This window comes from Balaenoptera borealis, assembly GCF_965194805.1.
Source record: "Balaenoptera borealis genome assembly, chromosome: 1".
In the NCBI taxonomy this organism is placed as follows: domain Eukaryota; kingdom Metazoa; phylum Chordata; class Mammalia; order Artiodactyla; family Balaenopteridae; genus Balaenoptera; species Balaenoptera borealis.
The window spans coordinates 44,478,287-44,492,732 of record NC_138860.1 but is presented as its reverse complement, the minus strand read 5'-3'; the positions used below and the strand labels follow the sequence as shown (position 1 = coordinate 44,492,732).

General features: G+C 38.7%; 1 protein-coding gene across 1 annotated transcript; it reads right to left on the bottom strand.

Annotated features, from left to right (window-relative positions):
• Window positions 1-4,393: 4,393 nt before the first annotated feature.
• Window positions 4,394-12,236, bottom strand: PTGS2 (prostaglandin-endoperoxide synthase 2). Its single transcript, XM_082401862.1, has 10 exons — window positions 12,028-12,236; window positions 10,474-10,590; window positions 10,213-10,356; window positions 9,383-9,526; window positions 8,777-8,958; window positions 8,064-8,147; window positions 7,705-7,951; window positions 7,163-7,449; window positions 6,535-6,682; window positions 4,394-6,358 (listed from the first exon to the last, which is right to left on the bottom strand). The coding sequence occupies exons 1-10, from the start codon at window positions 12,077-12,079 to the stop codon at window positions 5,949-5,951; spliced, it is 1,815 nt and encodes a 604-aa protein (XP_082257988.1). The 5' UTR covers window positions 12,080-12,236; the 3' UTR covers window positions 4,394-5,948.
• Window positions 12,237-14,446: the final 2,210 nt, after the last annotated feature.

The window sequence follows — 14,446 nt, the reverse complement described above, 5'->3', positions numbered from 1 at the left end:
AATGGATAGCAAATATGAGTGGAAAATAAATGTAGACCAAGAAAGCATTGGTGGGATCTATCATTTAGTCCCAGTGTATTTTTATGTTTTCACTTTTTATTGGGGTATAATTTACATATAGTAAAATGTACACAGTTATGTGTACAATTATAATAAATTTTTAAAGTAGAATATATCCATGTCACTTATACCATTATCAAAATATAAAATGATTCCACTACTGCAGAAAGCTGGCTTATTTATGCACTTTTCTAGGTAATTCTTGCCACTCCCTCCTCCCCCAGCCTTGATTCTTGATTACTTTCCTTATAGATTAGTTTTGTCTTTTTTAAGAATTTTATATTACTGGAATCGCACAGTATGTACTCTTTTGTGACTTTTTTTTCTCCTTATGTAATTGAGATTTATCCACGTTGTAGAATTTATCAGTAGTTCATTACTTTATATTGTTGAGAAGTATTCCATTGTATGGAGATACACCCATTTATTTATCCATTCTCTTATTGATGGAATTTGAGTTGTTTGCATTTTTTAATGAATTTCAGTTTATTATGAATAAAGCAGCCATGGACGGATCATAGGGTATGTTTATGTTTAACGTTATATAAAACTGCCAGATTGGTTTCCAAAGTGGCTATATACTTTTATATCCCCATTAGTAACTTATGAGAGTTTCATTTATCCCAGAACAAGGCTTCCTCATGCTACCCCTTTATAGCCATAGCTACCCATCCCACCATCCTTAATCTGGTAACCACTAATCGATTCTCCATCTCTATACTTTTGTTAGTTCGAAAATGTTATATAGGGACTTCGCTGGTGGTGCAGTGGTTAAGAATCTGCCTGCCAATGCAGGGGACACGGGTTTGAGCCCTGGTCTGCGAGGATCCCACATGCCGCGGAGCAACTAAGCCCGTGCGCCACAACTACTGAGCCTGTACTCTAGAGCCCGCGAGCCACAGCTACTGAGCCCGCGCGCCTAAAGCCCGTGTTCCACAAGAGAAGCCACCGCAATGAGAAGCCCGTGCACCACAACAAAGAGTAGCCCCCATTTGCTGCAACTAGGGAAAGCCCGTGCGCAGTAACAAAGACCCAACACAGCCAAAAATAAATAAATAAATTAATTAATTAATTAAAAAAAAAAGAAAATGTTATATAAATAGACTCAGGTAGGTAACTTTTAAAGATTGACGTTTTTTTCACTCTGCATAATTCCCTTGAGTTCCATCCAAGTTGTTACATGTATCAATAGTTTTGTTTGTTTGTTTTGCTATGTAGTTTGCTATGGTATAGATATACCACAGTTTACCACATTTTGTTTAACCATTAAACTATTACGGGACATTTGGATAATTTCCAGTTTTTGACGATTTTTGTGTTACTATGAACAGATTTTTGCATGAATATAGGTTTTATTTTCTGGCATAAATGCCTAAGAGTGCAATGGCTGGGTTGTATGATGTGGTGGCAAAATAATGGCCCTCCAAAGATGTCCATGCCCTAATCCTTAGAATCTGTGAATATGTTGTCTTACGTGGCAGAAGGGACTTTTTTTTTTTAATTAATTAATTTATTTATTTTGGCTGCATTGGGTCTTCGTTGCTGCGCGTGGACTTTCTCTAGTTGCGGCGAGCAGGGCTACTCTTCATTGCAATGCGCGGGCTTCTCATTGCAGTGGCTTCTCTTGTTGTGGAGCACGGGCTCTAGGCGCATGGGCTTCAGTAGTTGTGGCACATGGGCTCAGTAGTTGTGGCTCGCGGGCTCTAGAGCGCAGGCTCAGTAGTTGTGGTGCATGGGCTTAGTTGCTCCGCGGCATGTGGGATCTTCCCGGACCAGGGCTCGAACCCGTGTCCCCTGCATTGGCAGGTGGATTCTTAACCACTGCGCCACCAGGGTAGCCCAGAAGGGACTTTTTATATGTGAAATATTAAGAATCTTGAGGAGGGGAGAATTTCCTCGATTATCCTCATGGGCTCAGAATAATCAAAAAGGCCTTTATGAGAAGGAGGCAAAAAGGTCAGAGTCACAGATGTGAGAAGATGCTACCCTGCTGGCTTTGAAGACAGAGAAAGAGACATGAGCCAGGGAATCGCAGGTGGCCTCTAGAAGCTGGAAAAGGTGAGGAACAGATTCTCCCCTAGAGCTTCCAGAAGAAACGCAGTGCTGCTCACAGTTTGATTTTAACCCATAAGACCTATTCTTACTTCTGACCTCCAGAACTGTAGATAATAAATTTGTGTCGTTTTAAGCTAGTAAGTTTGTGGTCATTTGTTATAGAGTAAATATAAAGCTAATGCATACCATAAATGATTTTTTTTTGTTTTAGAAGAAACTCCCAAACTACTTTCCAGAGTGAACGAGGGTGGGGAATTGTAGTATATGTGACCAGTATAGGCAGGGACTGATCACTAAGACCCTCATAGGATAGGATAAGGAGTTTCGATTTATCCATTGTGGAATAGAAAACCACCAGAAGATTTCAAAGAAGGGAGGGGCAAAATATGATTTACATTTGGGACTTCCCTGGTGGTCCACTGGTTAAGACTCCACACGTCCAATGTAGGGGGCAGGGGTTCGATCCCTGGTTGGGGAACTAAGATCCCACATGCCGCACGGTATGGCCAAAAACAAAGCAACCAAATATGATTTATGTTTGAAAGTGATCACTCTCATTGCTATAAGGAGAGTGGTTTGGAATGAGGCAAGAATAGAAGAGGGAACACCAATCAAGAGATTATTACATCAAGTAGGTTGGTTGTCATGGAGTTGGAGGGAAAATGACAGATTTAGGATTTGTGTGTGGGATATAGTCGACAGAATTGCTGCTAGGCTGGCTATGGATATGAAGGAAAGAGATCATTTTTGCTTGAAAACTAGAGGATAGTGGTGTCTTTAACTTTGGATGATTATTATTTGGTGTATGTGGTGCTGAGAGGGCAGAGATATAAAGTAAGACAATAAATTTATGAATTTGAGTAGAGAAGTTATTAATTGACAGAAGTTGGTTCTGGAGACAAATTTGAGAGTGATTAGTGGTTCAACTTATAAACTTGGATGAAATTAACCTGGAAGAGTTCAGATAAGAGAAAGGGGAATCAAGACACTTCAATTTATAGATACAGTAATGTATGAAGAGCTTTAAAAACAAACAACCTGGGACTTCCCTGGTGGCGCAGTGGTTAGGAATCCGCCTGCTAATGCAGGGGACGCGGGTTTGAGCCCTGGTCGAGGAAGATCCCACGCGCCGCGGAGCAACTAAGCCCAAGCGCCACAACTACTGAGCCTGCGCTCTAGAGCCCGTGAGCCACAACTACTGAAGCCCGCATGCTTAGAGCTCGTGCTCCGCAAGAAGAGAAGCAACCGCAATGAGAAGCCAGCGCACCGCAATTAAAAGCAGACCCCGCTCGCTGCAACTAGAGAAAGCCGGCAGCAACGAAGACCCAAAGCACCCAAAAATAAATAAATTTATTAAAAAACCCAAACAACCCTCTGAATAGTAACACTCTGTGAAAGGGAAGAAAGATGAAGAGTATGAAGCCATGAAGCCAAGAAAAAAAAATCTTTCAGTAAAGAAGCTATAGACATTTGTGTTGAATGCTACTGAGAAGTCAAATAATCTGTTTATGGATGAAATTAAGTTGTGCCAGTTAAGTACAGTGGAGAATAGACCAAGAAATGAGGGAGTCCAAACATGGGCAATGGAATCTGAGTTAGATGCATAAAGAAGGAAATGAGGAGATAAGAGGTGAAAGATAGTGATGAGGTCTGGTGAATCAATAGGCTCAGTGAAACTGAAGTTAGATGTTAGAGTGTAAGTACTAAAATAAGTGAGCTGGAAGTGTTGGGAATAAAGGAAGATTATTGAAATGAAAATTTTGGAAATGGTTCAGTAATTAATGAGATCAAGGTCTGTATGACCATAGGAACTATGGAAGAAGGCAACACTGGAGTTGAGGACAAGAGAGCCCAGACAGGATGTTAAATATGCAGTCCATGTGGATATTGAAATTACCAAGATGTCAAGAGTAGGGAATGACAGAAGCCAATGAGCCAGGTTTCAATGATTTACCCAACTGAACATAATCTTTCCCTCTTTGAACTTCCTGTTAACTTTTGTACCTCCTTAGTAACTTTGTCTTATTCTTTGCCTTTTGTATACTTGTTTTTTTTTTTTTCCTCTTCTAAGACTAGGCAATGAAAACAAGTCTGTGGCTATCCCCTATAGCACAGAGCACACATTTTCTAATACAGTGTTGCCGTGAATGAGAGATTATAGTGACCTTAAAAAGCCTCTGTATGACTGAGGGCAGAACCATTTCATTAAGGGCCAGTCCAGTTTGGAAGAGATAGGAGAATAATAATGCCTTACAGAAATCATCTCATGACAAAGATATACAGCAAGTCAAAATTTATTTTAGAAGAGATTTTCAGTTCTTAAATAGTACAAAAATAAACAGACATTTGTTTCAACACTTAGAGTTTACATAAATTAATTTAATCATACATTTGTCTGAGGCACCAAAACATTCAACACATATTCCAAATTCCCAGATTCAGGTATTAACAAATCAGTTTTTTAAAATCAAGTTAACAGTTTTTTATACAAGCCCTTCTACTATTGACTCTTTCTTAACAATAACATAAAACCTTAAAAGTTCCCCTGAGTTATTTCTCTTTAATTAAATTTTATTTTCTCCCTCTGCCTGAGGCATACTTTTTCAATTATTTACATAAATACTGATGTTATCTGTAATCAGTGCTTGATTTAAAAATATTAAAACCCACAGTTCTTTGCACGGAATGTCCCCCCAGAAAGTTATGGGTTAATGAATTAATGAAACGTCCACAGGTCCTTCAAAAATGTACAAAATATCAGTCTTATAGCACATCCAGGCTAATGAGACACAACATTCTCTGTGGGCTGGTGTATAGGTAAACCTTAAAGACAAATTCCAACTTTACATCTCAGTATACCAAAGTTGGATTCCTAAATAAATGTATTCACAAATCTTAAGCCAATTATTTATCTTGTATTAATAATTCAGAGGTAATCCCAAAAGATACATTGATTCTGATATAATGCAGAAAAAAAAATGCAGCCTTAAACCCAGTTTATAATAACCATCCTAAGACATAAATAATAGTCTTCAATAAATTAAATTAATATACAGTACCAGAAAATGTCAGTTGACAATGAGATGTGGAAAAGAAGCATTGTCTTCCTGGGAACTATTCAGCAATTTAGTTTTTTAAGTGAGAATGGACATTCATTAGAATAGGAATAACTTTCTTACTGTTAAGAACCCCCTACAGTTCTAAGCTATTAGCCTCTATAAGGCTACTTTGGTTTTAAATTATTCACAAAGTTCTCTGCCTTCCACTTAAAATGAGTGTATACCTTCTTGTAAAGGTCTTCTGTAGTAGTCCTGAGCTGAGCTTTCCCTGAAAACCTGCATAAGTTCAGGTAAGAAAGTATAGAGTGCAAAGAAAGACAAACTCAGACCTTAAAACCAGGAAAACAAAATAGAAGTAAACTGATCAGAAAATGGTTAAAAGATCATAAAATGATCATTGAGTAGGTAGTTGCTTCTCACACATCATGGAAGACACCTTGGAAATATCGATAGTGTAGAAAGAAATGTGCAGCATTTTGTCATCTTGTAACAGCATTTAAATGTTCAAACGTCTTAGCTTTTGTTCTTATTATAAGTTGAAATTCAAGTAAAAAGATGTCACACTCATTTCTCATTGGATTGTACGAAAGAATGAAAACTGTTTTCCCCCTTTAACTTGAAGACATCTTTAAAATCAACATGAAAATCTTCACAAGTATGACCCCTTTCTCCTTAACAGAGATGTTAAGTAACACAAGGAGTTTAACATAAATATTAAATAATTAAGTTAAAAGAAATAGTTCGTATAAATAAATAAATATGATCGATCAGCTTCTACAGTTCAGTTGAACGTTCTTTTAGTAGTACTGTGGGGTTGATATCATCTAGTCCAGAGTGGGAAGAGCTTGCATTAATGGTGACTGTTTTGGTGAGCTGTGGATCTTGAACACTGAATGAGGTAAAAGGACAGCCTTTCACGTTATTGCAGATGAGAGACTGAATTGAGGCAGTGGTGATGATTTTAAAACCTACTTCTCCACCAAAAGTGCTAGGCTTCCAGTACTCAGGAGAACATATAGGATTACCCATAAGTCCTTTCAAGGAGAATGGTGCCCCAACTTCTACCATGGTCTCCCCAAAGATGGCGTCCGGTCGAGGCTTTTCTACCAGAAGAGCAGGATACAGCTCCATGGCATCAATGTCACCATAGAGCGCTTCTAACTCCGCAGCCATTTCCTTCTCTCCTGTGAAGGTGACAAGGACAGAGATACAACCAATGTCAAACTTTTACAAAATAAAAAAAAAAAGTCTTACTCAATTTGCTTCGCTCAATTTGCTTTCTTTGCTCAATTTGCTTTCAACTTGTGCTGTTTCCATTTGCCCCTTGACTCTTTGAAGAAGTTGAGAAACTGTTTCTCACCTGTAAGTTCTTCAAATGATTTATAAGGCTTCAGCAGAAAGCGTTTGCGGTACTCATTAAAAGACTGGTATTTCATCTCTCTGCTCTGGTCAATTGAAGCCTTTGATACCTTCTCTACTGCAACTGGAAGATTCCTGCCACCAGCAACCTGTTGAAAATGAATTACATTGTAGAACACAATTGAGTTTTAGGCATATTTAAGATTTTTTTTTTTTTTCCTATTTTTGGCCGTGCTGCACGGCTTGTAGGATTTTAGTTCCCTGGCCAGAGATTGAACCTGGGCCCTCGGCAGTGAGAGTGTGAAGTCCTAACCACTGGACCACCAAGGAATTCCCAGATTTTTATTTTAAAAGCATGCCTTGGGTGCCAAGTACGTAAGACTGATGCCCCAGCTCCCAGCTGAGACCTAAACTGTAAGTTTGGAGTATTTATAGAATATTTCTATGATCTAGATTATAATGGTAACATTATATTATAATCGAGATTATATGTTAGGCTTCTTATTTCAAGGAAAGAATATTACTAGCAAATAATTACTCTTTTAGTGAGTTTAAGAAAAATCATTTCTGCGGCAGAAATTCTAGTTACTGACTAGTCCTTTGTTTTGTTTTTCAATAATAATGCTTACCCTGCCAGCAATTTGCCTGGTGAATGATTCAACAAACTGAGTGAGGCCGTGTTCCAGTAGGAGGGAGTTGTTATAGATAAATTGCTGATAGTTGTAGTGCTGGCCATCAATCTGAAAGGTGTCAGGCAGAAGGGGATGCCAGTGGTAGAGTGTGTTAAACTCAGCAGCAATACGGTTTTGGTACTGGAATTGTTGGTTGAAAAGCAGCTCTGGGTCAAACTTCAGTTTGAAGTGATAGCCACTCAGGTGCTGTACATAGTCTTCAATCACAATCTTAATAGTTTCTCCTATTGGCACAAAAGAAAAATTTAAGACATGAATTCCTTCTCACAAACGTTCAAGCAACCGAAATGCAATTGTTAATTTGCCATTCCTTCACTTTCTAGATTTTCTTTTTTACCATCAAAAGCTCAAGAATTGAATGAATGTGGAGCAGGTGATTTTACATGTACTACATTCCCCCACAATTACTGAAAACCTAGCAAAGTTCGTTTTCTCTGGGGAAGAGGGTTTTATTTCAATGATTTGCTCTTCTTGCTTACCTATCAGTATCAGCCTACTCGTCTGGAACAGCTGCTCATCGTCCCATTCTGGATGCTCATGTTTAAGCACATCACACACTCTGTTATGTTCCCGCAGCCAAATTGTGGCATACATCATCAGACCAGGCACCAGACCAAAGACTTCCTGCCCCACAGCAAACCGCAGGTGTTCAGGCACATGAGGAGGGTAGATCATCTTGACCTGAGTATCTTTGACTGTGGGAGGATACATCTCGCCACCAATTATCTAAAAAATAACAGTAACAAAAGAGGTAAGAAACAAATTTTAATCATGAGAGATTTTGAACATAGGTGGGTGGTGAGTCATAACTAATTCTTAATATTTAAATGGGACAAACCTGATATTTCATTTTTCCATCCTTGAAAAGGCGCAGTTTATGCTGTCTCTCCAAAGATTCACCATAAACATGATTTAAGTCCACCTAGAAGATTATGGAAAATTTTTAATTTGTTGCTGTTGTTTATTCTTATGTAAAGTGTCTATGATATATTTATCACTAAATAACTTGATGATTTAGTTTGCTTTAATTAAAATTTTTCAATAACACATTTTTCACAGCCACAAAATAATAAATTAACTTGTTTATCCACTGAAGCTACTAAAACCTACAAACCTAAATATGTCTCCTAAATATGTCACCTATTAGTGTCTCATATGGAGCTTATATCATAAGTTTCACTATAATTATATGGTATTTCTTTTAAAAAGCAGCAGAAAATGTTTGATATAAAATTCCTATCAATAACTTGAAGCTATGTCACTGAAATCCAAGAGATAATAATGCTGCAAAAATCTCACCTTAAAATATTTAAGGCAGCATAATCAGGGTACAAATGTTTTTGAAGACAACCTTCTGCAGTGCCAATATTTTAAACTAAAAATAGAAGAGCCAAACTACAAATAATAATCTGTATATATGTATGTAAGTATGTGTGTGTGTGTGTTTGTTTTTGTATTTTTACCAAACCAGTGAATTAAAATGGAAACTCCATTAAGGTTTTATAGATAGAACTATGATTTGCTACTAATTTTGATTTAACTCTGTCTTACCCCATGGCTCTGTCCCGTGGTGAAAGCTGGTCCTCGCTTATGATCTGTCTTGAAAAACTGATGGGTGAAGTGCTGGGCAAAGAATGCAAACATCATATTTGTGCCCTGGGGATCAGGGATGAACTTTCTTCTTAGAAGTACTTTTTCCACAACTTCTTTTGAATCAGGAAGCTCTTTCCTCCCTGAAAAATGAGAAAGCCAAGATAAGAATCCATCTCTATATTCAAGGAAGCAGAGAGTGACTGTCAAGTAACCAGGGTCTTTTTCACTTATAGGAGAAGTACAACTTTGAACAGGATCATAATATAAATGGAAGTTCTAAAATACAGGGGAACAACTTCTTATTGAATATTTTCATCTATTGTGTTTACAGTATTAATTCAGTTTTAATGATAGAATTTGAAAACATCATGCCATTATACCAAAATGCCCATTCACTTTCATGGAGTAGTTTACATGGACTCACTTTCAAAAAATCTCCAGAGATATCCATAAGGAAAAAATGGCTTTATGAACAAATAAATCATGGTTTATGGTCAAATGTTCTAGGTAGCAATCCAATCTCAGTTACAGTTAATACATGTCTAACTGCTTCCTCTCACTCACCTTTCACACCCATGGGTGTTGGGCAGTCATCAGGCACAGGAGGAAGAACTCTGGTGTAATAGGACAGGTTAGAAAAGGCTTCCCAGCTTTTATAGCCGTAGTGCACATTATAAGTTGGCGGGCTCTCAATCAGATGTGATCTCGCTGAAATTGGAGGGGAAAAAAACCTGTTATTTGTTCCCATATGCAAGGCAAATCAATGTTCATTTTTATTGTAAAATGTGCAAAGTGGCACTAGAGTGAATTTAATTCCAACAAAGATACTCTATTTTAAAACAGTTATACTTTAAAGCCTAACTGCCACTGGTACTCAGAAAAGAGGAAAGAATGATTCATTAAAATGCATCTTTGATGATATATATATACTTTACAGAAGACAGTATGGTCCAGCCATCTTGATTTTTCAAATAACCATCCACTTACTGCTCAAGAGGCCTGTTAGGAATGTCTGGGCTTGACACTCACATTAGAAATAAAGGTATTTTCTTGCTGACCCCAATCCAAATTATCCATTTATTTTAATGGGTGCAATTGTGGCCCATGGGCATTCAATAAACAACTAGACCACACTTCCTTCACAAATTGTCAAGAACAGTGAAGGTTAGAAGAGGTATGCAGGTATGCAGGATTTTCAGTAGAATTCTGACTGTGAGACAGAACTTTATAAACTTGAAGGGATTCAGATGTCAGTATTTTTGGCCATCAAGACAGAAGGCAAACTAAAATGGTATATTTAAATATGTTTTGGATTAAGTTTAAAAATCTAAAGTTTTATAAAGTACATTTTTCTTTGAGGCCGCTGAAAGCCCTAGAAAGTGATTTGTACTTACATATCAACACGTATCTCATAATCATATTCTGCAGGAAGGGAATGTTATTGACAATGTTCCAGAGTCCCTTGAAGTGCGTAAGTATGTAGTGCACTGTGTTTGGAGTGGGTTTCAGGAATAATTTTATTCTTGTCAGAAATTCAGCTGCAATGAGGAAAAAAAACAGAGAAATTAACGGGACCTCATTATAAGACACCATTCTGTAAAATGATAACTGTATCTATCCCCATTCCAAATGAGAGCACCCAAAAACAAACTTACGTGTGGTACAGTTTTCACCATAGAATCCTGTTCGGGTACAGTCACATTTATACTTGTCAAATCCTATGCTCATACATACACCTCGATTCTGGCATGGACTGGAGCAGCAAGGGTTTGCTACAATAAAGTAAAGACAGTGAGATTGACATATATGTCATATATATGACATAATATGTATAAAATAAATAACTAACGAGAACCTGCTGTATTGCACAGGGAACTCCACTTCGCTGTACAGTAAAAATTAACACAACATTGTAAAACAACTATACCCAAATTTTAAAAAAAGAAAGACAGTGAATAAATCATTCTTCAGTGACTTAATCTTGACTTAAACATTTAATTGTTTTACTTACTATGAGTCAACTTTACGATAAAAAAGTTCAAGAAATATACAGGTAGTCATGGGAAAACAATTTTTTTTTTTTTTTGGCTTGCCTCACAGAATGGTTATAATGTAGAAATAAAAACTTCCTATTCTAAATAAAGGTAACAGAATATTCCACCAGACATATTGGTGGAATGTTGCTAAGCTTTTCTTTGTAACTCTTTAGATGTTCAAATTAGCCTTTTTAAGAGGCTCAAAGAAGTAGGACTTCCAAAATTAAAGTGAATAGATCTAGTACATTAATCAAAATTTAAATTTTTTTTGTTTGTTTTCTTTTTGTTTTTGTCAGAACTCAAAGCTGTTGAAAGATTGGATGAAGAACATTCCAAGTTGAGAGGAAAACTAGTGCAAAGGCCCTGAGGCGTGTTTGAGAGAGTGTGGCAGAAGCAAAGCTAGGAGGAGAGGTGGAAGGCGAGCTCAGAAAAGGCAAAGGCAGATCATGTGGGTCTTATGGGAATTTGGGTTTTATTCCATGTGTCAAGGGAAATCATTGAATGGTTTTCAGTATTAAAGTGCCATGACTTAATTTACATTAAACACAAACAAACAAACAAACAAAAAAAACAGGGAATTCCCTGGCGGTCCAGTGGTTAAGACTCTGCTCTCACTGCCGAGGGCCTGGGTTCCATCCCTGGTCAAGAAACTAAGGTCCCGTAAGCCGCGCAGTGCGGCCAAAAAAAAAAAAAGTAGAGAAAATTTCAAAGTAAAAACAACTTCGTTTTTAAACATTTTGCTTACCTGAAAAAATAATCTGGACTTCCCTGGGGCAGGAAAGCACTAACTAGGGTATTTAACACAATTATTTCCATTCAATAACAGTAGGTACTATAAAAAAAAAAAAACATCTTGCATATATTGATCAGGTTCTGTCTTACGACAACCTGCAAATTAGTATCACTATTCCTATTTAGCAGATGAGAAAAGTGAGACTCGGACGGGTTAAGTAAGAGACCCATGATGATCAGAGCTGATGGCAAAGCTGAGCTGTCCGTCCAGTTTATTTGGACTCGAGTGGTCCAGCCTCTTTACAAAGTCATACATACAGCCTCTGTCTTCCGAGGGTATTCAGAATACCTAGAGTTCCCTGGAGAGGTCAGAGCGGAAACTCGACCCGGGTGTACGGAGCCGCGGAGTCCCAGGTGCCGGGCGCCCAGGTACTCACTCACCTGCACTACAGAGCGCCAGGGCGGCGCAGAGCAGCAGCGCGCGGACGAGCATCTCGGCTGCGGGAGGGGCGCGGGCTCGGCGGAGGCGTTGCGCTGTGTGGGTCCCGCCTGTCCAGCTGGAGGAGGCGCGGTGCGGAGTTCCTGAGCGTCCTCTTACGGTTGCTGCGAGTCGTTTGACAACTGGAAGCTAACGGAGAGGACCTTCCTTTTATGCGTGAAAACAGCCCACGTGACGGCATGACTGTTTCTTTCCGCCTTTCCTTCCCCCCCCACCCTCCTCCAAAACTTTTCCTCCCTCTCTCCACTAAAATAATTGCGTAAGACCCGCCCGGGTCGGGGTAGGATTTTTTTACCCACGCAAACTGGAAAATCGGAAACCTGGGAGGTTGCGCTCGGCTTCCCCAAGGTGGGTGCAAAGCGGATCGCCCCCTCCCCACTCGATCTTCCTGAGGCCCTCCCCGAGTTTCTCCGCCCCCGGCGCCGGGCTTCGCGCCAGATTCCTTTCCTTCTATCGGGTCTTTGACCCAGCCTTCCAAGACCCGGTGCCGAGGCAGATCTTCTTGCGGGGGAAGGGCGGCCCCCTCGGCTTCCTTTCCCGGAATCAGAGGGGCCTGGAGGTTCCGGAGCGCAGGGAATCCCCTTGCGCGCCCCCGCCCCCGGTCTGGTCCCTAGGCTTTGGGGGGCCGAAGAAGACACAGTCTGGACAGACTGGGGAGAGTGGGTCCAAGAAAGGCTGACATGTTTTACTCATGTCGTGTATTTCAGACGTGTCATGATTTCAGTGACCACTCAGCCTCGTGTAGATTCAGCACATACATAACATACATTTAAAATTTTTTTAGATTTTTACTCGACCTAATGAAATGTGATAGCTATAGTCAGCGTACATATCTGTAGCTTCTCTTTATAGCTGAGTTGTTTTTAACATAAGCAATGCTGTTCTCCACGCCACCACCCCGAAGTTGCTTCTTGGAGAGAGGAAATAAAGGTAAATTCCTCTCCTCAATACCGATCCTGAGTGCTTATCCTGTAAATAGTCAATCTGGGATCGAAGGGTCACCGCTATAAACTTTCCTCTCCCATGAACCAGAGAAGCGGAGGTGACCAGTATCTGCAGGGATGCTAAACGTCCAAAACTTCTGCTTTAATGCATTTCTTTCTCTGCCGCGTGGTTTCCACTGTTTGGGTCGCCAGCCCTTCACAGGAGATACAAATAGAAGGAAGTAGATTTTTAAAGTTTGCTTTTTTGTCTTTTCTGCCTGCTTTTCCAGGATGATGAGTTGTGACAAAAGATTAAAATACATTACGTTTACTTTTCAATTGAATGGGTTTATTAGGGCCAATTTTCTATCCTCATTTTGGAAGGTAATTTGATGAGGAATTTGGATGAAATGGATGTAAAAGAAGGGTGATTTTGACAATTTTGAATTTCATCATCCTTTGCTTTTGTTTAACATCTATCTTTTGGTGGTGGTGGGAGGGTGTGTGAGGGTAAAATGCTAAAAAAAAAAAAAAAAGAGAGAAAAGAAAAGAAAAGTAGCAGCGTTGTAGAGCCTTTAAAAAAGACACTGGATTTTTAAAAAAAGTATTTTGCTTAATGTACACATTATCTGATTCTACATGAGACACAAATGGCTAAATTTCCATCTCACCCAGGAAGACTTTCTCCTCTAGACATATTTAATAATTCCATTTGTGACACTCCCATTTATTGTACTCTTACATGAAATTTCAACTAAGAGCATAGATTAAAAAAAATAATTTCTTTTAATAATTCCAATTTTCTGTTTCATTTTAGGTGAGCAGGGTGTATCTACTCAAATTTTAAGTTGATATTTAAGACTACTAATTTTAGCTTGGTTAGATGCGAAGGAAGAATTCGTACTCTGAATTTTAAGTATACTAAAACTTTATATTGTAATCCTGAACTCATTTTGAAGTCATCATCATCCTTGTCCTCATCAGAGCTTAATTGTATACCTACTATGTATATAAGTATATATAACTACTGTGTATATAAGTGTGTTCTGTTGTTTGCAGAAAGGCTGAATTCAAAGGTAAGAACAAAACAGCGTAGAGAATAATCACATTTAGACGACTTGGAACTTAAAGAAATTGAACTCCATTTCATAGTGGAAATTCAATTAAAAAACATCTATTTGGTTAAAGTACTTGGTTTAATCTGTAACTTCTATAGCACAATAGAGTACAGAGAGTTGCATGTGCCTATGCAGTTAGAAAATAGTTCAAGGAGAAAATGACATTTTAAGGATGGGTGCAGTTTAGAAAGGAAGTCCAATTATGGGCTTCAGGAAAAACAATAGTGATTTATTAATTTTGACAAGTCTGAGACAATAAAATAAAATGGAAAGTATATTTGGGGATGCTGGTCATGGGGGAATATTAAATGTCCCAAACC